General features: G+C 29.9%; 1 protein-coding gene across 3 annotated transcripts in view; it reads left to right on the top strand.

Annotated features, from left to right (window-relative positions):
• The window catches only part of LOC116431297 (uncharacterized), a 77,178-nt gene that overhangs the window by 39,650 nt on the left and 10,851 nt on the right, over positions 1–26,677 (top strand). For all 3 annotated transcript variants that reach the window (XM_031986479.2, XM_076370516.1, XM_031986476.2), the window contains exons 3-5: positions 2,377–2,535; positions 16,341–16,529; positions 20,717–20,853. In XM_031986479.2, coding sequence (XP_031842339.1) covers positions 2,407–2,535; positions 16,341–16,529; positions 20,717–20,853 — 455 coding nt within the window. In that variant the 5' untranslated portion in view covers positions 2,377–2,406. The remainder of the gene's footprint in view (positions 1–2,376; positions 2,536–16,340; positions 16,530–20,716; positions 20,854–26,677) is intronic.

The raw sequence follows: 26,677 nt of genomic DNA, 5'->3' as shown, positions 1-26,677 counted from the left end.
AGTGACGGTTAAGTATCAGTGTAGAAGAGTAAGCTTTTAGCTACTATACTTGCTTTCGTGTATATCATGTTTTTGAATGGTACGCCACTATAGCTACTCAATCCTTTCTCTGTCACCGATAGCTATGTACATTATAGTCTAATCTAACGTAATTGCACAGTGGAAAATTCTGTCAGTCTCAAATCGTAGTGCTACATTTACGATGCGCAGTCCAAAAGGTTAACAGATATACGCGTTTCTTAGCATTATTCAATATGGCTCAACCAAGGAATTATAATTACAAATAAATTACAGTTTGTATGAGTTAACATAATTCATCGATCTTCAGACAGCAAGCTAAACAAAAAGGTATTCCGTCCACACGAAACGTTTTGACCAGGAGTATTCAGCACTTAAGAGGATAACACATTGCGGTAGTTTTATTGGTAAGTTTACCTCGTGGCCAAATATATTTCTGTTGAACAGGTGCAAACAAATGAAATTACCAATTACGAAAATTCTCGTAATTGGTCACAAACTCTAGAATAGAAAACACGAGAAATTTCGTGATTCCTCTGCAATGTGTTACAGTTATCCTCGTTGAAATTAAAAAATTTTCAGCTTCAGCATTAAAATTCTTACGAGGAAAAAAGCCTTTTACCTCCTAAATTGACTCGAGCACAGCCTGATAAAGGCAGAGAATCGATATATAGTGATGCTCGCTTAAATTCCACAAAATTTGCTCGGCTAAATTCCACTGCACCATCTCTATTCTTCCTCCACCACTCACTGTCTCCAGCTCAGTGTAACATGATCCCAGTAGACAGAGACAACAATATTGTCCGCCGCTCGCGTCAAATATAATCATGCAATGAAGAAAATTTCAATTGCAATAATTTTAGCCTAGTACCGATGGAATGTAGAGATTTTGTTCATTAAAATGAGTCCGAACACGACGTAAATCGGTCTTATTTTATCGATTTAGGAAAAATGAACCCTTAATATCGTTAATCACATTACATCGGTAAAACTAATCCGATTTCCATCGTGTTTGGACTTAGTTTAATCACAACAATCTCAGAAATTCAATGGAATTTGAGAAAGTAAGGTTGAAGTTATTGCACTTGCAATTTTCTCTTCTCCTCATTGTATTCATATTCTGTCTCTATCCACTAGGATAACGTTACACTGCGCTCACGACAGTGAGTAGTAGGGATGATGATTCATCAAAAGTTAACCGTGAAAGTACCTCTAAAATTTAAACGTGGATCACCGTAATATGAATTATCTAATACGTTAGTTTATAACTTACAATCTTCACTTCTTATAAATATTAACAAATGCGTGTCAGGTGCGCATTCGAAGTCGATTGTCTCGGGAATAAAGTCTTCTATGAGAAAATTTTATTCAACGACTTATTTTTTCCGTACAGAATCGCGTTTTCCGGTTGTTCTACAATTTATAAAATATTTTATATAAGGAAAAGCAAAATGTAGTGAAGTCCACGATTTTAATCCTATAAATATGTTTATGTATTTCCCTAGTTCTATTTCAGCGGAAAAGTATTATCTTTCATATATAATTATCAACTGAAATTATATTAATTATGTTATTGAACTGTTCTCTGAAATTGTGAAACGCATTTGCCATGTTCAGTTTTTAAGCTCTTGAATCCTGGAATTATACATACATGTTGTAATAAATTTGATTTTAGTAAGTTCTAATTTTCTTTTTTTCTGAATAAAATGTTATTACTGTTATGATATCATTTGAAGTTTAATTTCATTTGAAATTTATCTACCTTATAATGTGACGTGCAAGAATAATTCAGTGAATTCTTTTATGTTCATTTTCGGTGAGTTCCATAAGTAAATATCTTAAAAAATATGACTATTAGAACATTATAAGTAAGAACCTTGTTTCTACATTCCAAAAATAATAAAAATGTTTTGCAAACGAGAAACATTTTTGCGTGACATACAACATTAAAAATGTACGTACCATTCATTTGTTAATGTAATTAACTTCATAAAGTAAGAAATAAAATTTGATGAATTACATACACGAAGAACTATCTAGTTAGACAGTTTAGAACTACTATTTGAAAACATTCGAAAGATAAAGTTTACCAGTTTGACTTGTGAACAATTCACTGGTTGTGTGACGTAGGCAGTCAGAGTTTACGAAATTTGATTTCTTCTAATATCTCTATTCCAAAAAAGTTAGAGCATGTTAAATATATAATAAGTTTATTTTGAAAACCTTTGTATGTACAACATTTTACTATTAAAACAGATGTTACAAATATGAATTTTCCATAGAAACAAAGTAAAATGTCTTTACTGAATTATGTAAGATAATTGCTAACGATTAACGATATATCGTGTTCCATTACAGGGGGTCTAAACCATAACTTTCCTTAGGATAATGCGAAGTCTGGAGAGGTTATCAGGTAGCGATCAAGACTGTGATCAGGAGATGTATATCGACCTGGACGACGCTTCCGTCGATTCGCTTACCGGAAAACGAAGTCGACATCATGTGGTTGGCACAGAGGTGAGAGACTTTTTCCTTCTTCAAAAGTAATTAATACTGGTACGTCCGCAGAGATAGTTCAAAATAATATTGCTCGGATTAAAATAATCTATAGTGATCATTATATTCAAATATTCACGTAATCTCGCCAACTATCCGGTTTCTATCTGTATAATAAGTATTAATAGTTATAATTTTTTCCCTTAACATGGGTTATTTCACGTAAAACATTAATTCTGTGAAACTGGTCGAATAAAAGTATTCACGTTTATTCGTACTATTATCACGTGTCCAATAGAATAATAAATTTATATTTATGTACACTACTTTTGTCAACTGCCAAAAAAGGTAAATTCACGTTAATAAAAATATATCAATATTTTTATTGGATAGTTAATCTCATCATAGTTCACGAAATTTGATGTTATTCAATTTTTTATTTATTACAACAAAATTTTCTTAAATGACCACATATAAACTCATATATTCTGTGTTGTGAAGAACGAAAATAAAATGAAAATATTTAGCATGCATGTTTATATTTATATACGAAGAATCGAAGATCGCAAAATTAGAGATTGTCGCTTGAAGCTTATACGTATTTTGAAAGTGCTATATCAGTATAACTCAATAGAAGTAATATTATCAGTTGACGAATCATGTAGATTGTAGATATACTTCAATATAAATAAATTCAGAAAAAAAAGATCGACGAGTTTTGTAGTTTTTGTTTCGTGAAAAATGGTTCTGTCAAAGAAACAGTTGCTTGTAGAAGTAAGTAGGTAGGTAGGTTATAAGAACCTAGTAAAAACTGAATACAGTATTAACCAGGTCAGGTTTCTGATAAGCGGTTCGTCCCTATTTTTGTTTTTCCTTGTACTGCTTGGTTCTGCATACACTTTCTTTAAGGTAAATTCATCACGCAATATGTATAAATGCAATCACACATAAATACAATACAATTTATAAATACAATTTTTAGGACAACAAGGGGACAATTTTACGATATGGGAAAATATTCATAGAGACGTTCATAACCGTTAGCTTTCCGTCCGGTACTGTAGCAGGCCGGCCTGCAACCAATATGCGGTACATAAGGGTTCAGCTTAGAGATCAACCATTGTCTATTTTTCACTTTATCCCAGGTATGGTAAAGTCGTGTTCCAGAGGGTCCGTTAGAATTTCAGAAAAAAGTATCCTCAAGGATCTTGACCTAATGGAATTTCCCCAACGTTGCCAAACATACGTCCAGCATAGCGACCAACTCCGTCACCCCCACTCCAGGGAAATACCGCGCTACCGGCGTACTGGAAGGGGATGATACAGGAGTGGTTATTATACTTAGGAAGGGATAGAAAAACCGCCCCTGAGGCCCACCTTCGTACATCGAGAGGGAGGGAGTGGGCCCAGGAGGATTATAAAAACCCTTCAGAGAGTCAGTCAGAATTTAAAATCAAACCAGAAACAGCATCAGTCAGAGTTTAGAATCAGAACGGAAACAGTATCAGTACAGTTAGAACACAGTTTAAAAACAAACCAGAATCAGAATCAATTGAGAATTAGAAGCAGGAATACGTTCAATCAGGAACACGTTCATTTAGCAACCACGTTCATTCAGGAACAAATTAGAAACACTTCAGAAAACCTCCATTCAGGAAGGTACATCATTCAGTCAATCAATTATTTAGTCCCAAGATTGGGTGGTCCTTCGAGAAAAATTCAGCATATACTCAAAAGTGCTCGTGACAGTCAGAGTGCTTTACAACAATAATTACCAATGTACTTATTTATTACAACCTCACCGATCTTGATGATTTTTAAATATATTTTTGGAGGCATATTTTGAACAACTGTAACAATGTACAAAGGAAAATGAAGCCTTCCTCAACCAACATATAAAGGAAACAGTTGTTTAATATCATGCCCCCAACAATATATTTCAAAATCATCAAGATTGGCCAGGTTGTAGTACATCGATAACTTCACCTAAAGCATTATGTATATACAAAATTAGAAGGAAAGCAATGTTAGAGATATACAAGCTTCTAGACATTCCATGCGCAAAAATGTTAACAATATAAAATACAGTTTATTCATATGTTGCCCCATTTTCAAGGAAATCGAAATTGAAAATCTATCCGCTACTAACAGTAAATACACACGTTGATTCGACGAACAATACTATGTATCTGACAACGATTTTCAACGATTTCAACAATGCACTAATTAATAAATGTGATGGATCAATAGAAATTATTATTATTATTGCTGAAGTGCATTACGAAGTATCAACCATAATATGCGTGTGTGTTACGTTTCAAGTGATTACTCGATTTATATTAATAATAGCTAGCTAATTACTAATAATAATCAAACAAAGAGGTGAAACTCAACAATTTATAAGAATTTATCACATGTACCAGTGATTATTAATAATTTACAACTATCAACAGTAATTCTAATAATTTTCAGTATATTCAGGTCGAGATTCACTAAAAACGTAGAGATACTGCGTCTATAACCATAAATATTTCTCCAAAACTAATACAAATCTGGATAAACCTATTCTTTGAAGGATAAATTAATTAAAACTAAATAAAGAAGAGTCAACAAATCTAAATGCTTATACGAATTACGTGCCACTGGATAACTTAGAAGACGACATGTATGTTTTAATAATAAATAATAAAGTAGTAATTATTGTAAAACATGTTTTTATTAAATTTATCAGGCTTCACTGTTAATAATTTATATTTACTGGTAAATATAATTATTAGGCGTTATTAGTCATATTTTATAGTAAGTATTAATACTAATCGATTTTATTGCATGAACAGTAGCATACATATACGCTGTTATTGCAAAAATACGAAGATCGAAAGATATGGAGTTTCTCCTGCAAATCCAATGATTTACCACTAACATGCAGTAAAAATTACAATTTGACCGTAATTATCTGTATTTCAGAATTTTTATCAATTTATATTTCACTGAATTAATAGTAGTAAATAATAAGATTTGTCAATTTGTAACAGGACGAAATGAATGCTGATTTCGTAATATTTCAATTTCACGTCGACATTAATTCATAAAGGATTAGGATTTGCTGGAAAATTTTAACATTTTCCGGTATTTAGGTTCTTAGAGTAACATATGTATATTCATGTACCTATACGATTTCTCGAAATCGGATTAACTAAAATAAAAATTTTCCAAGTGACACATATTTTAATATTTAATCCCGAATTTTGTCATAAAACTGATCATTTTATTGTTTATAGATAAGTACGCGAAAAAGTAATAACGAAATTTACAAATATTCACTGTCAATATCAAAACGATGCAATAAATAAATAGAGCTACAAAGTATCAGATTAAAGGTATACAACTTAAGCAATCTTATGTACCATTTTAAAAAATTATATTAGTTATATTTGAGAGGAAAAAACTATTAAAGTTGAAAAACATAAAAGAATAAAATCCAGAATTTATTTGTCAATAACAAATAACGATTTATTCAGATAAAAATTTCTTCGAAACAAAATTATTCATTATTCCTAAATAACTTTGCTTTATTCGAATAAAATCTTCACAAAATTGCTTCACAAAATGTATTTAAAATGATATTCGAATAAAATTTTATTGAAATAATGCCCAACTCTGGTGAAGGCACTGTGCAATTATGCATTGATGGGATGTTAACATCCAGGACTGTATAGGGGCAAGAGATCTTTCGCTGTGTTTTGTTTACAGTATTGACTAATTACATACACTGCTCTACAAAATTTAACTTTCCTTTGTTATTGGTAACCTTATATTTTGTGCCTTATATTTTTCACTATCAATTGAAAACGAAATGTGTTATAGAACTTTTTTCAACGGATTTCGCAATATAGATGTCTGCTCTATCACATGCGGAAATTATTAGATTTTCTCCTAGACGCTTAGTTTTTAAGATAAATTGAAAAATATCCGCAAAAATTGATACGTTCCGGGTGCCGTTTTGCCTTTTAGCATTTTTTAAACATATTTAAATGTTCATAATGTTATTAAAATTGACAGCATTGTATACAGAAAGGTTCATAGAGTAATACTGTGTAAGAAAAGTTTGAAAAATTTGCATAATTATTGATTTTCTCTAAACTACGAGTGATGGAGAAAAACAGATTACATATTCGCATTCAACATGAGAAATACTATTGAGATCATTCATTAAACCTTCTGTAACAAAAATCGTGTTGGCCAGTGTTATTGTTTGATTTTACTGACAAATTGTACATTGCTATCGAAAATACGGATATCGATATGTAAATACATCTATGTGCAGCCTTTTGTTTCGAAGACTACATAACTGCTATTAACACATTCGTGACCACTCACGTGAATTCACGTCTTCATAAATATAATAACTTTTAAAATATTTGATTCTTTCGCCCTTTCCTATTTGCGACTTCTTTAACAGGAAGTTATTCATTTCAAACAACAAATTTTTACAAAACGAATTTCCCAGTTTTTTAAAATTCTATTACATTATATCGTCGTAACGGCTTCTATATGTTGACATCTTAAGGAAGACATGGTTTTCAACAATATGAAAAATTATGGTGTGTAATTTAATAACGTATAGGAGTTTTGTTAGTAAAAATATCTATTTCATCTGAAATTATGGTATTGTACTTTTACTGTTGTTGTAGTTATATATGTAAAATGGTGTAAACATCGATCATCGCCGAATGAAAAACTGTTTTATATACCTGTCGAAAGGAATTCGTGAAATCAAGTCAAAATTACAATGAAATTGCAGATCAGGTAATATTAAAAGAAGCTATTACAATTTGTATGGCATTGGTTCTCTCATCGATTTGAATAGGAAGAATTGAATATTTAAAGAAAATTTTTGTCTTTTGTGAATTATTTCTAATTATAACATAAAAGTTGTAAAAATCTCTAATAATTTTTCATCAATTTCTTAAAAACATTCTTTTAACATTAAAATTCCGTAAAACCATTTGATTAGTATTTCTCAAATATCAACTATAAAATATAAGTTCAAAAACGTAGTTCACATTAAAATTGATGTTAATGGCTGATGTTAATGACCGTGACGCAACTTGTCTAATAATAGAATAACCGAGGTACGGGTTGATTGCGCAGTGTCAAACATTCTGCATTAAATTGTACACAGTTTGCTCCCTAATTCTGCGCAGATTTTATCCAACATTTGAAAACCGTATTTAAGTAAAACCTATATGTCACGAAAGCAGATCAGTATCTAAGATACCAAAGAAGAAAATAAAAGAAAAGAAACTTATATTATAAAAGTTAACTATGCTGTATTTTCTCAAAACTTAAAATCCGTTTTTACTATAATACTATTAATCCTTAAATGTTATAGTCGATTTGTCAGTTCGCTTAAAATTTTGATTTGTTTGAATTTTTTTTCGTGCGTGATTCACAACGTTAAAATACATGTTTTTCCAATTACCTTATAATGTTCAGTCATTGAAATTATGGGTATTTTATGTTTTGGCATCGAATTCATAAATTAACACTTATTAATTGCTAGCGCAGTTGTCTGAAAGATCGACTGTAGAAGTTAAGGATTAATTCTCGAGCAAACCAGTTACGAAAAAGTTAATAGAACTGTTTTCAAGCGCCTAGAATATTTTAAAATATCCATTGTAATCTATGTATATCTCCAAAATTGATATAGAAGAATATTTCTTACTGTATCAAAGATATAATTACTAAATTAATTAATACGGTCATACATATTGATTACATTACGTAATGGTGGGAGTAGATAAACAGAATAACAGTTACCATATGTATAAATAATGATAATAAAAAACTGTAACACAAGTTATTTAATTTCGATAATTTATCGAAAGTGTATTATAGGTTACTGTAATACTGACGGTAAACTTTTCATTTAAAGTTGAACACTAAAAAAGAATCTTACATGAGCTTTTAAGGGCTCGTTGCAAATGGGAGACTCTATTCTTTACATCCATGGCAGACTTAGCCTTGAAAGAAATTTATGAGTGTTCAAAAATGCGTTTAAATTTACTAAATTTTCAGAACGTAGAATTCTGCATATTGTAAGTTCCACATTTATTTAAAAATTGTAAAGTCTAAGGTCATTTGAAGGTCATATGAAAATATTTCTTCATAAGCTACACGATGGAATAAAAGGAAATACATGGGTCTTACATAAGAATTGAGGATGGCCTTGAAGAAAACATTCAAAAGTGATATTTAAAAAAAAGATAGTTTTTCTATCCGATTCATCTCTTCGCATAGTTTAAGTTATGTAAAGATTAATTTGCATACTATCATTAATACAGGAAATATTCAGGTGGCTTGGTTTCTCCAAAATATCCTGTACATAATGTAATATGCATATGGCGATAACATAAAAAAACGCCACTTGACACTTTTCAGATGTAAACATTTTTTGAAAGATTATTTATGTCCTATTATACAGATAAATAAAAAAATAAAATTCTATGAGAATTATCAAACAACTGAAACGAAACGTTTAAACAAACAAATTTATCCGTCCTTTTCTATATACTATTATATAATTGTATAATAAGAGGTGGGGAAAAACATAAAGCTTGATATAATGCAAGATAACGAAATGGATAATGTAGGTATTTACATATACAAGGTCTTTTCACTTGATTACTTTAATGAATGTCTGAAGAAACTGAAAGTAATTTATTCTTACAATTTTCATAGGGATTACATATCTATCGTATTAAATGTTCGGTAGTTCTAATGTTAAGAATAAAAGATTGTGGCTGTAGGTTTATTGTTAAATTACTGACACTTAAAAATCTTTCTAAATCGTGACCATACGTCAATAGCAACGAGCATAAGGCAGGTTAGCGTGAGCGGGGACAATGACGTATCGTGTGAGAAATAGACAAAGATCTGACTCACACGCCGCTTTTGGTGAATTTTGATCGTCTTATGCTATCGTGAAGAATCACTCTTTAAACTTTTTCTTACCAAAGGGAAGTATGAAAAATAATTCGGAATAAAGAATAAAATATTTGACAATTATTATGAAAAAAAGCTTCATTTCGATGATTTAGAAAATTTTGAAATTTCTTATCGGAGACGCGATTTTGAAAAACTTTTTCTTATAACAAGTTTTCCTTATTACATGTTACCGCTTCTCGATCTTCGTTTTCGAGAAAAATATTTTTAATACCATTTACAATGAGTTTCACACGTGGATTACCACGAGAACTATTTATTCTTTCATAATAAAGATAAATGGTATTAGAAGTAATTACTAATGATTTAGTATCACAGTTCTTACATTACAGTCTTATGTAATTATTAAATATTTGTATTCCATATTAATCTTCTTATTGTAATTGTTTCATATTGTTTGTTACTTAAAAGATTAGTTAAAAATTAGTACTGTTTTCTTCTATTTTAAGGGAAAAAGGAGGTAGCTTTAATATTGAAATTGTATTTAGTGGAACAATAGAAAAGAATGTTGAATGTAAAAATTTATTAACACAAATATTAGTTGACCATAAACTTATAGCATGCTTGAAAAACATTAGTATGTAATTTTTAATCGGTTTTTATTGATTTGCTAAAATAACCTGAAAGCGAAGCTGCTTTGTTCTTGCAGTAAACTTCTCAAGTGATATCTTTGAAAATTAATAATGATTGAATAAACAATCTAAACCTAATTCAAATATGAGCTACATGGTACAGAATGTAAAGTTAAATATATTTTTACTTATATTTCTGATATTAGTTATGAGCCCGAGTGTCGGTTGTGTGTACTGACCCTATACCTCTAGGGAGTTGTTAATATCTTTGATGACATATCTTAAGATCATTTAATAATCTTTAAATAATTTACCATATTTATTATTATGCAATTGTTATATATACGTTTCTTTAACCGATGTTACAATATACAATATACCCACATTTCGTCTAACCTTTGCCTATGTAATTAGCTAAGAAAAATAAACAGTTAATTTATTTTTCTATATTTTTTGGAGTTACTATAAATAGATCAGAAGAGTTTATAAGCAAACGGATATCAGTAATATTAGGTTGGTGCGTATGAAATGTCGAATTTTTAAGTGAATATATAAAACTGCATATCATTTTTCAAAAGCTATTTATTTAATTAAAATATGCTCCATTTGCTTCAATACATTTTTCCCAACGAGATTTAAATGCATAAATGCCTGTCTTAAAGAAATTCTGATCCTTAGAATCAATAAACTCTGATATGGAATTTTTCAGACTTTTCATACTGTTTAGCCCATAAAAACTGTTCTAAATGTTTAAAAAAAATGAAAGTCGGTTGGCGAAAGATCCGGTGAATAAGCTAGTTGCTGCAAAATTTCATATTTTAATTCATTTAATTTCGCAGTTGTTTTGTACGACATATGCGGTCGAGCGTTGTCGTGGAGAAGTATTAGACCATGCCAATTAACAAGTGATGGGCGTATAATTTTCAATTTTTCATGCATTTCATGAATGTACTGGCAGTACTTTTTGGCTGTAATTGTCTCTCCAGTTCGAAGGAATGAGTAATGAATTACTCCAGTCACATTCCACCAAACTATTATTAAAATTTTCCGTGGATGAAGTGATAGCTTTAGAGTATGAGCACAAGCCTCATCCCTATCAAGCCACCGAGCACACCTTTCCCTATTGTCGTAAAAAACCCATTTTTTATCAAGTAATAATCCGATCGGAAAATGGCACTCGATGAAATCGAGTTATTAATGATGAACATACGTTCAACCGATTCGGCTTATTTCGCTCCGTTAGTTCGTGTGGTACCCACTTATCTATTTTTTTCACCTTCCCAATTTCAGAAAGGTTTCGCAATATTGTTGTATGGTCAATTTTCATTCTGGTAGCAAGTTCCCTTGTAGATACAGTTGGATTCGTTTCCACCAATACCTTCAGAGCATCATTTTCCACAGATGTTTTGGGTCTTCCACGCGGTTTGTTTTGTAGGGAAAAATCACCAGACCGAAAATTTTCAAACCAACGCTGCAATTTTCGATCGTTAACAGTATTCTCCCCAAACGCCTGGTTTATATTGCGTGCAATTTTTGCAGCATTATTACCAAGATTATACTCATATAAAAAAATTACACGAATATCGGTTGAATTCATATCGGTATAAAATTCAAAACAAATAACAAAAGGGTACACTTTTGAGAAAATTTTCTTTGTTGAAATGTGACTCTGGCAATGGACAGTACGACTATAAACGAGGTTATGCCAAAAACAAAAGCATAACGAAAACAGGGAGACAAATGTTCAGATGTAAAGAAAAACCGACATTTCATATGCACCAACCTAATATAAAGAGCCTAAAACCGTTGATGACCTTCAGAATGTTGTGCGACGCGAAAAATAACGGATAAGGAGGATAGAAGGGATCGCAAATATTATTTTGATAAGTCCTCGATTATCGTTGCGTCAGGCATACTTCAAATTGAACAAAAATGATATAAATTTATCATGTGTAAGTATTCGTAATCTCTCTAAACTTACGATATTACTTTATAATATAAAGAATATTATTATTATAATGTGAAACGTAATACAAAAATCTGTAGTCTATGAAAGCATATTGAATAAAAATTGATTGAATCCACGAAAATATGAATCGATGAAAAGATTTACAGTAGTATTCGTGAAAATCAGTTGAAGCATTTTTTAAAAGCAGAACCCAAAATTAATTATAACAGGAAATTTATGACTGGAAATATTAAAACCGCCACTTTTCAGGGTGTTAGAAAAGTCATCTTCTTTCAATTCGAAATTTTCTCGGCTTTCCACCATCAAACTAGCATTTATGTTCTTTAATTCAACTGTATTTTAGTATAAATACCGCTTTTATCATTTATTTAAATATGTCGGATTATTTAATCGGGGAATATACGTAAACAAAATTTATTTAAAAGTACAAAACATAACGTTTAACATAATGTACAGGTAAACAAATCAAACTCACACTTAACATTGAATTCGATTAGAATAAATTCATAAATCGAATTTCTAACGAAGAACATTTAAGAATCACTAAAATTGTATTTGTATATGATACGATATTGTGAATAAATATAACGAATGTCCAATCTGCCTCCACATAGAACCAGAAGGACAAGTTTGCACATCTAACTAATTAGTATTAAGTTCTTTTTAATATCAAAATATACTACTTGGCAAGTTGTATTTTATATAAATTAATAAAATTTTATGAACGATTTAATAACATAAAGTTATATGTATAAAATGTGTATCCAATAGGATAAAATTTCTATCCAACCACATGCCTGACAATAAAAATAACAACGACAATATATAAGCAACGTTTAACATTTTGACTATCATGTCACCCGAATTCAGATGACACAATTCTTTATACAAATGTGAAAATAAATCTTTTCCATGAACTGAATATCCAATAAACCACACTTTGCAAAATTTACAGAATGCAAGAAAGTTATAAAAGCAATTTTTCCAGCCTCTGTTTCATTAACACCAACCGTACCAGCACTTTGTATATACTTTACCTATTCTTGCCAGTCAAATAACTGACTACAAAATAAAGATATACAAGTTCAATGAAAAATTTTTCTTAGTGAAAATAGAAGTAAAAGGAAAGATAAAAATTCAAAAACTGATTAATCGGGTAATGTAAGAATTGATACAAAGTTAAATGAATAAAGGAAAACGCATATTTTAAATAAAATGTTAAAACCATTTGTTAAGACAATTGTTTCGAGTGTATGGAATTTTGATGGATGCTAATTCAGTAGTCAATGTGTTAAAGGGAAACAAAATTCATGTTCGAGAACAGTTCAGACCAAATGTTAGTTCTCCTTATGTACTCAAATTGTAAGCTTTCAATCTCAAAATATAAAGAGAAACATGAACCGTGAAAATTTTTAAATGTAAATAATTGCTGATATTATTGGAACTTCAAAATTCATTAACTTATAACATTTAATTTATTACGCCCTGGCGTAAATGCCGAGTGTTATCATTTCTTTGTTCTTACAAAGTGGATTCATTACTGTTTTCATTCACACATTTTTATAGTCCGTTCTGTGATTCATGAATTTTAGGAAACATAATTACATACATTGCATAGTACTAAAGGAATGTATATCTTTGTAGAAATCTATAACCTTTTTACAGGTTATAAAATTATTATATATATTATATAATTATATATAGATATAATAATAATATTTATATATAAATACACATACGCACGCACACGCATAATGATAATAAATTTATAACCTGTAAAAAAGTATAGATTTCATGAATGATACATCTCAAGGAATTCAACAGTATTTATTGATATTACACCCCAAATAAGTAGGAGAAAGATGCAATGAAATTCTAAGCACATTATAAATACAAGTTATTTTCTTTCTTGTGGTAACGTTATTGTCTACTTAGCGTAAATTTAGTATTCTTCCGATGGAAAAATAATGTTTTGTAGTATTAAGGTTTATAATTACACCAATAATAATTTAAGTAGTTTACTTCTACTGACCATTCAATAGAATGTAGTTATAAAGCGGACGTTCTCGATTAATTTAGGAACTTAAAATTTTATTATTTTCCGTTATTAGCAAACAGTTCATAATATATTGGGTTAATACAAAAATTTCGACGTTTAATTATAAGAATAATAATTTCGACGTTTAATTAAAAAGAATACTCAACTGTTTACTGGCTTACTCAGAACCAATTAAAAATGAAGAATGGAGTGTTCTTTGCACACGTTATAACAGTTTGAAAACAAATTTTTTTCTTAACCAATTAATTAACAAACATTCACAAAAAACATCAACATTTGTGCATCGACTCAAACTTTTATGGAAGACTGAATAAACACACTTCGTATTAATAGAGTCATGATTTAAATAAGTATTTATCTATAATGATGTCAGAAATGGATGACAAAAAAGTTGTACTTTCTCATATTTATGATTGGTTTAATACAATTCTATATGTACACCTTCGTGCATAAATCATTGGGCATTTGAATTTTCTAGCATGTACGTTCTATCATTTTATAATCTTGTACATGCAAAATACTTTAGACTTTTCTAAAATTTTTGCTGTATAACCCTTGTTTATTTATAACAACATCACGATTAAATTTTGATAATATAAAATCGTTTATCGGTTCTTTGCTTCGGCGCTAGATAACAGATATCATCTCGCGATCTATTGAAAATTTAACGCGACCTAGGTTGAGATATTTTGCTTTAGATCATTGTTATCAGGTTTAATGTGAATTATTTCTCACAAAAACAATTTTCATTTCCCGAATTATACTTCTCGTAATTTGTCCCTTTAAGTCAAATTCATGTAATTGACGTTAAAAGGTTGTTATACTTATTTCTCGCTCAAGATATGATGCTATTTCAACGTAAAATAGTTTGATGTTTTGATTTATGCCGTTACTATTACCGTCTTCTAATAAATTCTTTCCAAAAACTGTTGCTCAGCACAAAAGAAGCACAAAGCTATTGGAAAAATTTATTGGAATAATTAAAGGCTTGTTTTTTTACTTCAAGACTATTATGAAATTTTGCAAGAAATAGATATCTCAAATTTGTGAAGAAAAGCAGTACTTATATTTTTCAAAAAATTTTTAACTTTCATATTAACGAAAACTACTAAATGATAAACTTTGCACTTATATTTTTATTATTGATGTTTACATTTTTTTATAACTTAAAAAGATATTAAAAAGACAATATAATAATCGCCTGGCCTTTTAGATACCTTACTTGATATGTAGATCACTTAAGCTCGTCTCGGATCATAAAATTTGAGATAGGATCAAGCAAGACCACGAAATTATCTTGTCGCAAACAAACGTTCGCAATCCTAAAACTTTTAAATGCCTGGAATTCAATTCAAGCTTGTTCTGAAATTGGGTCGAGTTTTTATTCTCGTATTGTTTTTATTCTCATATTGATTTTGTTAATAGGATAGATTTTAAAGTTTTGATATATTAATAAACAATCGAATCTTACGCTTTATGCAAAATATGATCATTCTTTTATGGTGCATATGAAAGTAATATTAATTTATTTTAAAGATAAAATAATCAGTTTTAAAACCAATCATGTCTAATTTTTTCAGTTCAAAGTCATAATTTCATTTATTCCTTTTCACAGTGTTGTGCTCTTATAGTTATGGAACAGTACTTATAAAAGATTGAATTGTTTTTATTATGAATTTTCCTTTGATTTTTTCATGTGATTGTTAGTAAATTTGGGACTTGTGGAATTTTGTCTATCAAATCTACCATTTTTTTTGTAAAATATTGATCCAGGAAAGTAGCAGACACAACTTGCAACATTTCGAATTAGTATCAGTCTGTACAGTATAGTAATATAGCATCTCTATAGTATAATCTGTTACCTACATCATGAATCAAAGTGTTAGCGTAATGCAATAATTATTATAACCGTTCCCTTTTACCATTTTTATAATATTACAGCTATTGCTAATAATACTCTTGATTATATGATCATTAACGTATCAAGAACAGAAACTACACGATAGTACTAATTTTGAAACAGGTAATAAAATCGTTAGTGCTTTTTCTATCAGATTTTGTTATAAATAAATGTCTTGTTTTTACCATTGTTATAGTTATATTCTATTTCAAATTTTTATTACTCCACTTTTCTATATTTTTTAAGTTAAAAATCAATAACATGAACTGGAGAAACCGAAAATCTAATTTCATACTTCCTTTTGATACAAATCAACAGGTCGGCGAGGAGAGTGACAGTAGTGGTAGTGAAAGAAGCCCGAAACAAGCGAAAAGGAGAAATCGTGGAGGACCACCAACTACGAGGAGACGAAAAAGTGGGATTTCCGCACGAGAAAGGAACCTCAGAAGGCTTGAGAGTAACGAAAGAGAAAGAATGAGAATGCATTCCTTAAACGATGCTTTCGAGGTAATTTTTTGATCCCGTAACCAATTAAAACAACCACCCTCTAACTTAAAAACTTTCATTCTTAATTTTCCTAATTGTAAGACAAGCATTTTACACTATTTTTACCGTTTTCTTTTCATATAACTACTTTTACCAAAAGATAATATGGGATTGGCGAGGTTTTGGCGAAAACAAGCACAGGTGTATTTGTATCTTTATTGAACTGGATTATAAGTGACTAGAATTAAACTAAACTATATGCCTTAATCTATTTTACGCAATCCTACGCCGTTCTACGCTGGTCTACTCTGATCTACTACTCCAGATTCTTAAATTATACTGTTCCACGCTAGTCCATTCTGACCTGCTCCTCTCAACTCACAAAACTACTCTATCTACGGTAGTCCACTCCGACCTGCTCCTCTCAACTCGCAAAACTACTCTATTCTAAAAAAGGCCTTACAATCATCTTAAATACTAATCCCGTCAACACGGGGCATGATTCTGCAGGCCATCATCGGCCGCGTGCGAATTATCTGGGTCCAAGTGACCTGGTCGTAACGGTCCGAGTATACCTGCGGTATCCGGCCTTACGCGTCACACCCCACAATAATTTAAATTTGGTTGCCAAATTACCTTCCTCTAATTATTTTCCTATAATATAATATAATATACCTATAGAAGGTGTACATATCTAGTAACTGAGCTGAACTATAACATACGTTCTATTGAAGATAGAACAAGATTGTAAAGAGAACTTTTTACAATTTAATGACATACTATTTAATACCTTTTTGCTTCGAACGGCACGTAGAATCAATTCATGCAAAAAAGTTGCAGTAATTATGTGTTTTAAAGATCATCTCACCGATAACCCTAACCATTGCATATGTTGTTCAAGACACGATAACTAGCCTGGATAAGTCCATTTATTAATATATTGAGATATTTAAGGATTTACGTCTGAATTAACTGAAAAACTATAAACTTATTACATTCTATTATGTAATACTAATTAATAAAACTATTAAATAGCAACAAACCATAGAAAATATGAATAAAAGCAATTCTAAATTAATATTTTAGTTCAAATTGGCTTTCCTACCAATGGCTTTGCCTTTCCTTAATTTCTTAGGAAATATTTTTACTTATATGATACAAGAATTTATAACTAAGCAATTAAAAGAAGTAAATTATTATTATTTATTATTAATATTTCAATCTTATTTCTCCATTACACTTAGTATAGTAAAGTATTCATGATGAATAGGAAGTACAACCCATGTACTTGTGTAAGGTAGTAGAGTGACCAGATCATTATATTTACCTCTTGTTTTAGGTATTGAAGTTGTATATAATCGTAACAGGTTTCTCGTTTTCCGAAGATAAATCCAGAATTTTAAATTATACATTTTCTTCTGTAGATATTTTGTAGAAAATTTCCCTTTTAAACCTCGTCCAACATATCCTGAACCAATTTGTAATTTCCCCGAAATTACTTTTTTCCTGGTTTGTTACTGACTATTTTATATAGGGATTTGGTTGAAACAAAATTTTCTAGTTTTATTTCACATATTTGTAATAATTAATAATTAATACGGTTAGAAAGTTGTTTCAATTGTTGATTACTACGAATTGATTTATCCCATTTTTAAGAAAAATATTCTGGCAATAACATTTTACAGTTAAACATCCTTCGATTAATTTATGAGTATATTATGCTGTATTGATCGTGTTAATATAAATATTAAAAAAGCACATCTATGGCTCACTGAAATTATCATTAAGTAATTTTTTTTTAAAAAATTTGGAAGACTTGCATCACTTAAAAAAACGACACATATATATAATCATTTCTCGATTTTAGTTTCAGAGATATACGTAAACATACATATAATTACCAACCATATTTTTTAGACCATTTTTGTGTTAAGTAAGCGTTCATGCAAGCAGAAAACTTGTTAGTAATAAATTTGATAATTAAATCAAGTTTAATCTCAGCTTAACTTAAATTTAATCTATACTCAAAAAATGCGTAATATTATACACATAATGTTAAAAATATTTTCACAAATTTTGTCTAAAAAACTATAAAAGATTGCGGTTTGTGTTATTAAAAAAGTTATTGACAATTGTATTCTTAACAACATTTGTAAAGAACAAGTTTATCGGTGTGACATCCTTTAAATTAAAAATTTATCAACATTATAAACTTATTTTTACAGAACAAGAGCAATTACATTTTGTAACTGCATTGATTAACTTTTTTAAAAAGTTATATTACACGATAATAAAGCTTGTCAAAAAAAATCTTGACACACAACCTTTTTTTTATCTTTAATAGTGACTGTGTTACTAGATATACTTTGTAAATAAATAAATAAATATGTATAATATATTATACTGTAATGTAGTATACTTGTACATGTATATTCTTGCTGTTTCATGATACGATTTTCCTTTGCTTTCTGTTAAGATTGGTTCTTTTTCACTGTCACTTTCGATAATATTTTTACATGTATACGGTGGAATATTTATCGTATAGCTTCGATCAAGTCTCAAATTCTGTTTACTCCGAGATTGTAACTCTGTGAAAATAGATAAGAAATACAATTACATTACAATTTAATTTGTAACGTCTGACCTGCTAAAGTATTTTATCAATTGTTATCTGATGCATTGAAATTAATTCATTTCATTTTGTGATACTATCTTTATATCGAAGGTTCAAATCACTCATTACCAATCTGACTCCTAAATGGTTTACGCTGACGATAATAGTAGATATGTATACATATTTATATCAACATTTTTTTATCTAACTTTTGAATATAAACCATGTAGTTAAGTAGGTATGTACACTTTTATTCGTATTGTTAAACTGAAAATCCATAAAAAATTCATAAACTAGAAAGCAGAAAATTCGAGTTACGATATTTTATAACAAAAAATTGTAAAATGCAATGCACGTGGATTATCTTGAAAACGGTAAAAGATAGCGAAGGAAATTTAAACGAAAAATACATTGTTCTTTCATGCCTATAAAGTTGAAAAATAAAATTTTTCAAAATTTTAATTTTGGAAATGTTTGATTTGAACGTTTTATTTTATAGTTTTATAGAATTAAAGGAACAATGTTTTTTTCATTTAAACTTTTCTTCGCTATCTCTTACCGTTTTCAAGATAAACCACGGGAAAGAAAAATTGGCATTTTTTTCAAAGAGTGGTTCCACCCTTTCAAAGTGAAATTCGGTACGAAGAAAAATTAGAATGTATTAGACTTGACTTACTCTGCTTACACACAAAGTTTCTTCATTTTTAAAGTTTCCGGGTTTGATACCTTTCCTTATGAGTCAAGCTTAAATGCTGAAAGTGCACAAAGACAAGGGGAATCGGTCGCACGCTCGAGCTTGGTTCTAAAAAGCTGCCATTACGCAAAAACGAAATTCGACGTCAATATTCGTTACATCTCACTCCGTCGTATTCTGTTCCGTCTGCTTTTTTCGTCACGTGGCTCGACCAATAACATCAAATGTTGTTTTATAACTATTAACGCGACCATTCTGAATGGCGCAGTCTCCTTGGGCCTGTGATTTTTTAGCTTTTAGGATTGATTCATTGATACATGCGAGCTACACAGTACTTATACATCGAAAGTCATTTTTTGAAAGCCAGAAAACGCCTTAAAAATAAAGGAAAATTGTACCATACGTGGATCTTTACTTATGGCTGACAGCTTAACACAAACTATCGGACGAGTCAAAATGACCCATCCCTGATGTTTGCTTTTCACAATTATTAAAAAGATAATAGATGTGTCTCTAAGAAATTATTAAAGAAATTGATTTACCAATACGTAACGTAAATTGTAAATTGATTGAAGTCTCTATAGATGCATTCTTGGAGTTTCTATAGACAAATTTCAGAAAATTAATTTAACTGCCTGGTAGTTTTAGTGTTAAATGCTAATCAGCTGTCAGTACATGTGTTTTGGTTGATTATTGCGCAGCCATAAGTTTTCTTTCCAAAATTCGTCAGTTGTTCTAGTGGCATTGTGTATTTTGTAAAATACATATGAGACGAAAAGGTTAAACTTGAAGCAACCTGTACATTTCATTCGTCCCTGAATAAAACGCAGTTTTCTGACTTTGTCAGCGACCTGTGCAATAAAGTGTTGGTAATTAACAAACTAATGTTGCCGGTTTCAGCAACTGCGCGAGGTAATACCGCATGTAAAAATGGAAAGGAAACTCAGTAAGATAGAGACGCTCACGTTGGCCAAGAATTACATAATGGCCCTGACAAACGTCATATGTGAAATGCGCGGTGAAGAGCAACCATATACGTAAGTAGCTTATCAGTTCTCACACCTATCAAACACAAGCTAATCCACTAATCCACGTGTAGGTGGGTTGATTAAAAAATCATTCTGATAATGGAAATTCCACGATAATTAACGACAGAAAGGCAATAGTTTCTGTGATGAATTGGTAACAGCTGGTTCATATTAGTGGTATTACATAATTTTTACCTCGGTAAGTTTGACTACTTATCAGCAAGCGTAATAAGTTGATTAAGATGATGTATGCACAGCATTCAGAACCTGTATACTTAAAAGATTACGTTAACGTGTTGTTTTCTTAAATAATAAAGGAATTCTTGAATGATTGTAATGAATTCTATAATAGATAAGCTGTACAGGAATGGGTATTGAGAATTCTGTTTTAAATATTCAGTCATCCGCATCATTGTTCGTTCACGTACTGCACTCGAAGTACATTCAGGTACATAGATGAAGCTACGTACATAACTTTCAAATGAAAAAAAAGCACAGAAATAAATATTTATATATTCATAATTTTCGTATTCATAGCTTTCACGTATAGAAAAAGCCGAGCAAACAATATTCGTCCGCTCATAAACGAACTAAATTAATGTTTTTCTAAACTAAAGACTGAACTTTTTATTCAATTACATATTTTTTGCACCTATTTATAATTTCCAATCGCTTAATCATTGATTTTTCTAATGTCCAATCATTAAAATAAATAAATAATCGCAATAAGTACTAAAAATCGGAAGCCTTCTACAGTAACTAAGTTTAAACGTTTCTAGAAGTTAAGAATTAATGAATCAAAAACCCCGTAGTATTTATATTATTAATATTATCTGTAAAAGTAAATATACACCGTCATTTGGAAAAAACTACATCTGCATTTTTAGATGCATTGAAAAAGAACTGAGTTGTAGAAAAATGTAGACTTTCATATACATGTCAATAGCTTCCTTTGCAATTCTTTTCAGTCTTTAATCAAATTCAAAATAAAAGCTGTCTCCAATTTGCGACTGTCCCTGTAATTCTTACAGTATGCTATCGCGTTTATTATGTAGTAACGCATTGCATTCTACCTATAATATCTATCTCTTCTGGATCTTGGAAAGACTACAAATAAAAGTAATATTTAATTTCTAATTTATAAAAGTAAATGACAGTTCACTACCATTAAATATAAAAATAGAAGGAAGTGCGGAAATGTAATATTTAATAACAAAAATATATTTAATTAGGTAGCATAATTAATAATAACAAAAATTATTAGTTCGTTGTCAAATGAATGTTAGTAGTTCCATGGTATGAACTGATATTAGGTACCACGACAACGAAATTAAAATTATTTATTTCATGGAGTGAACCCTGAGAAATATATTAAATTAACTGATGACCAAAGAGATAAGTACAGAAAACGAACGACAGGCACTAATTACATTTTTAATCTGATAATCCTACGATATTTATGTCACAAAGTCAATGCATCAATTTTTTTTTCTTTTTTGAAAAAAAGTGAAAGTTTTGGAATGTTCTGCCGCTCACTTGACCTAAATGTCTGGCCCGAAATGTCAAGAAGTATGTAAGGTGAAAAGCAATTCAGTACTCTAAGGAACTACAGAACTGTATCATTGAAAATTAACCCATATTAAAACAGAAAGCAAATATAATATAATTGTTTATAATTATTTCGTCATTTTAACTCAGCAGGTTTGATCATTTTCATTTTCTTATCGATATTTCTATTGTATAATTATATAAGCTTATAACTTAATATGGTCACTATTTCACGCATAGGATATATAAAAAATTCAATTCATCCTTTTAATTTAAAAAACTATTCGAATTTGTGAAACTCGATTTTCAGTTTGTACTTTACCGAATTGTAGTTGATAATACAAATTGTTGGTTGATTATATTTGTATATAAAATTTAATTGGTGACATTAGATCAATTTTCTAATCGTAACAGTGTATAATAACACTATTTCTCTTAATATTGAAGTCACAATATATTTTCTTAAATTCTATTAAATACCATGACATTACGAATGTATTTGTGTCGGTATTTATACTGAAGACAATAATTTGATTAATAGAAAAATCATAATCCCGAGGTTAATTAAAATTGGATATTAACTACATAGAGGTTACAATGGGAAAGAGAAAGTAAAAATAGCTTTTATACCATGTGTTTCATTAATCCTCATTGCGACTAAGTAACTAATATCGAGCTTTTTCGTTTTCTTTTTAGAGTGCAGTATTACGAATTTTCTTTGTGACATTTATGAACTAAAAATACTATTCCAAATTTCTTCATATAATACATGAAAAAGAAAATGTAATCTCTGTATTTACCATTTCAGATGAAAGATACCTACAATTGTACGTTATTGTTCTTGAATAAACATTTATCTAAATCCATAAATAAAAATATCTCTCGATTATAACAGGATTTCACCAACTGTTTCGGGAAAATACTGACAATTTTACTTTACTGTCCAAAAAATTCATACGTATATCATCACCATATTTTTGGTAATTATTATGTATGTGGATTTAACCCCTTGCCTTACAGTAACGTATCAGATTCGCGATAAAGATTTTAAACAGAATTTAACAGACATAAATATTATTCGATTCTTGTGAATTCAAACTAAATATTATTCTTCTGTTATCAATTATAGTTTAGAGTAAACATAAACATAGAATGTACCAAGAATTTTTGTCTTTTTCAATAAATTATTAATAACAAAGTAGGTGTATTGATCATACTTGAGAAATAAATCGTAGGGAAAGGGGTTAACGTTTCTCTAACGGGAAGATTCTTCAACTTTCGAATATTCGAAACGTCGTATTTATTTTATCCTACGTCTTCTTCGTATAACAACAATAAAAATCCATTGAAATGACATAAAGGTATTGGTTATTATAGATTTAAATGTCCAGACTCAATATAATCACGAAAAGATAATTTTATATAGGCGTATGATATATACTTATACATGTACGTATCATTTAATCAATTGGTATAATCATTATCGAGAATGATACAAATGAATCGAGATATGTATCGAGCAAAGATTGAATTTCCAGAAATTTAAAGTGAAGTACACATTCGTCAATCATGCACACTCGTTCACAGGCTATAAGTACTTCAAATTATAATGCTATACCCAATTATAAAACAATAAAAACACTTGTTGTTAATTTCCGAATTGAAATTTCTGCACGGACATTCTTATGTTTATTTAACACTAAAACTACCAGACGGGTCCAAATGACCCATTCCTGATTTCTTCTTTTTGCAATAATTAAAAAAATGACAGATGTTTCTTAGAGAAATTATTAAAGAATTTGATTTAGCGATACGCAAACTGAATTTTAAATCAATTTAAGTTTCGATAGATGCACTCTTGGAATTTCTATAGAGGAATTTCAGAAAGCCAACTTATACTGCTAGATAGTTTTAGTATTCAAAACGTTGAATGAGAGTTCCGAATGTTGAATGTTATGAATGAGTGCCTGGAAACGTTCGTTGAACTTTGCCAGGTGCAGATTCGGACGACCCACACAAAATTGGTTTTACAAGCGATTCGCGAACAATATTATTATCTATTAACGCTGACTTTCGCCGATATAGAATCGTCATTCGAAAGTAAAGTCGGGACAGTATTTTATCGGTGACCTTTGCTTTATCCACGGTCGGAACACTTCGCGGCTAGTATTATCTTTATGTTTGTTGAAACGAACTAACTTTGATTAACACTTTGCTTAACTTTTGACTTCGATGAACCGGCTTCAAATCAAGTTTATCAGTTGTGCAAATATTCTTGTATTGTACAATTTATATTAACCCTTAACAGTCGAAAGGTTCGGCTATACGAAAATGTAAAATGTTTTATTTTCATTTCAATAGAAGTAATAAATATATTGTATTTGCTGTAGTTTGAGATATATTTTATATTTTTTCTGATACATTAAATGCCATATCAATGTTTCTTTTTACAGTTAATCAATATGATATTGTTTTACAAATGAAGTGAATGTTATTAAAAAACTATCCACCGTTAACGGTTAAATATTATATTGATAAGTTACTACGCGAACGGTATTCTGTCGGTTCGACAAACAAACTAGAAAAGAAATGCATTAATATCGATAACACAGTACGATAACACGCGATAGCAACATTTTATCAACTAATAATTACATCATAGTTATAAAAGTTAGAGTGTAGCATCAATCAATATTAAACGATAACAAAAAACATGTGCGAGAACTTTCAGTGATTAAAAGAACGAGCCATTAAAAAAGTCTGCACGATAACTTCAATGTTTTAATGAAATATGATCCGATACATACTTGGCAACTCTGCTGCACTTCTTGAGATATTCTTTATCACGTTACACACACCAAAATGTCTGTTCCAAAATTACGAATATAATATTCAAACTTTTCGATAACCGTAATAAAACAAGATAACACAATTTATCTTCTCCAACAGAAGCCAATAATCCGCTTCACTCACGAAAATATTATTAAGAAGACATTGAGTTTGAAGCCAGGAAATAAGCTCTTGACATAATTTTAGGACATTTTATAAGATTCACAAAATCATTCTAATTAACTGCATAATTGTATCGTGATGTATTAAACTTTTGCACTCGAAGCTTTTCCTTGCTGACATTACCAGCAACTCGAATTAATTTTAATGAGAAATGCATATTAACATATAAATAAATGATACGCTCATAAGAAGGAAAATCATAGATGTATTTTACTGTGTTTCATCAATTATAGATGTAAATATTATAATATATTTAAATACAAAATTTTACAGTTTGTAATGGCAAATTTTAAATCGCTCTGCTCCGGAGCCCTCGAATGCAAAAGGTTAAATTTCATAACTTACACTCCGACATAAGTTCATTGCATTGCTTAAGGGAATATTCTAGTGTGATCGGTCAATAAAATCGATTTTATTTCATATATCAAAAGTTTAAAATTGTGTTCATCAAATTCTGAGAGTTTGCAGTGATTTTGAAAAATATAAGGAAGTTGGAAATAGTTTTGTGTCATGCTGTCATAGCCTGGCTACAGGACCTCAAAACTTTAAATGCGTTTCTCTCGAAATTACGCTTTTCGTATTGGTTGCCAGGATATCTCAAGAATTATTACACCGATCGAGCTTAAATCATCAACACATGCACGACTATCGTTGCTATCTCAGTGATGCCAAAATATATACTATTCTGATATCTACAGTCATTTAAAAATAAAAATGCGTGAAAAAAACCAAATTTTAAGTTTAAAGTGCCACCGTTTGATGAATATTCAATATATTTCTTTCTTTTTGGTACGTTCAGTAGTTGTATTAATACTGTTTGAGAATCAATCGGATTTTTTTGTTCAAAATAAGCAGAAAAGATCAAATCATGGAAACCAGTAACCTACTTTTTCTTCATACCCGACTTTAACGTGCTCTGTGGCAGCCATTATTACGTTTATTTTTTCAACAGAAAAATTTATAATGATTTTTTTAAAGATACGTAAATATTATGGTAGAAATCTTATGCTATTCATTTTTACCGCATTTTCATCAATAATTCGTAAAAAGTGTAAAAAACACTCTTCACACTAGAATCCACTCTTAAAAAAGAAAATAAATTACTTTCTGCAGTATACAAACTGGGGCGTTAATGGTTTCCATAATTATCAATTTTAGTTTGATCATGTAGAATAGAATTCTTAGTTTTAATATTATGTAGGTATTTAGTTTTATCATTCATAAAGAATAATCGTTTTTCTCATAACCGCTTAGTTATACATAATATGTGTAA

This window comes from Nomia melanderi, chromosome 9 (assembly GCF_051020985.1).
Source record: "Nomia melanderi isolate GNS246 chromosome 9, iyNomMela1, whole genome shotgun sequence".
NCBI lineage: Eukaryota > Metazoa > Arthropoda > Insecta > Hymenoptera > Halictidae > Nomia > Nomia melanderi.
This window is presented reverse-complemented; position numbering and strand designations above follow the sequence as displayed.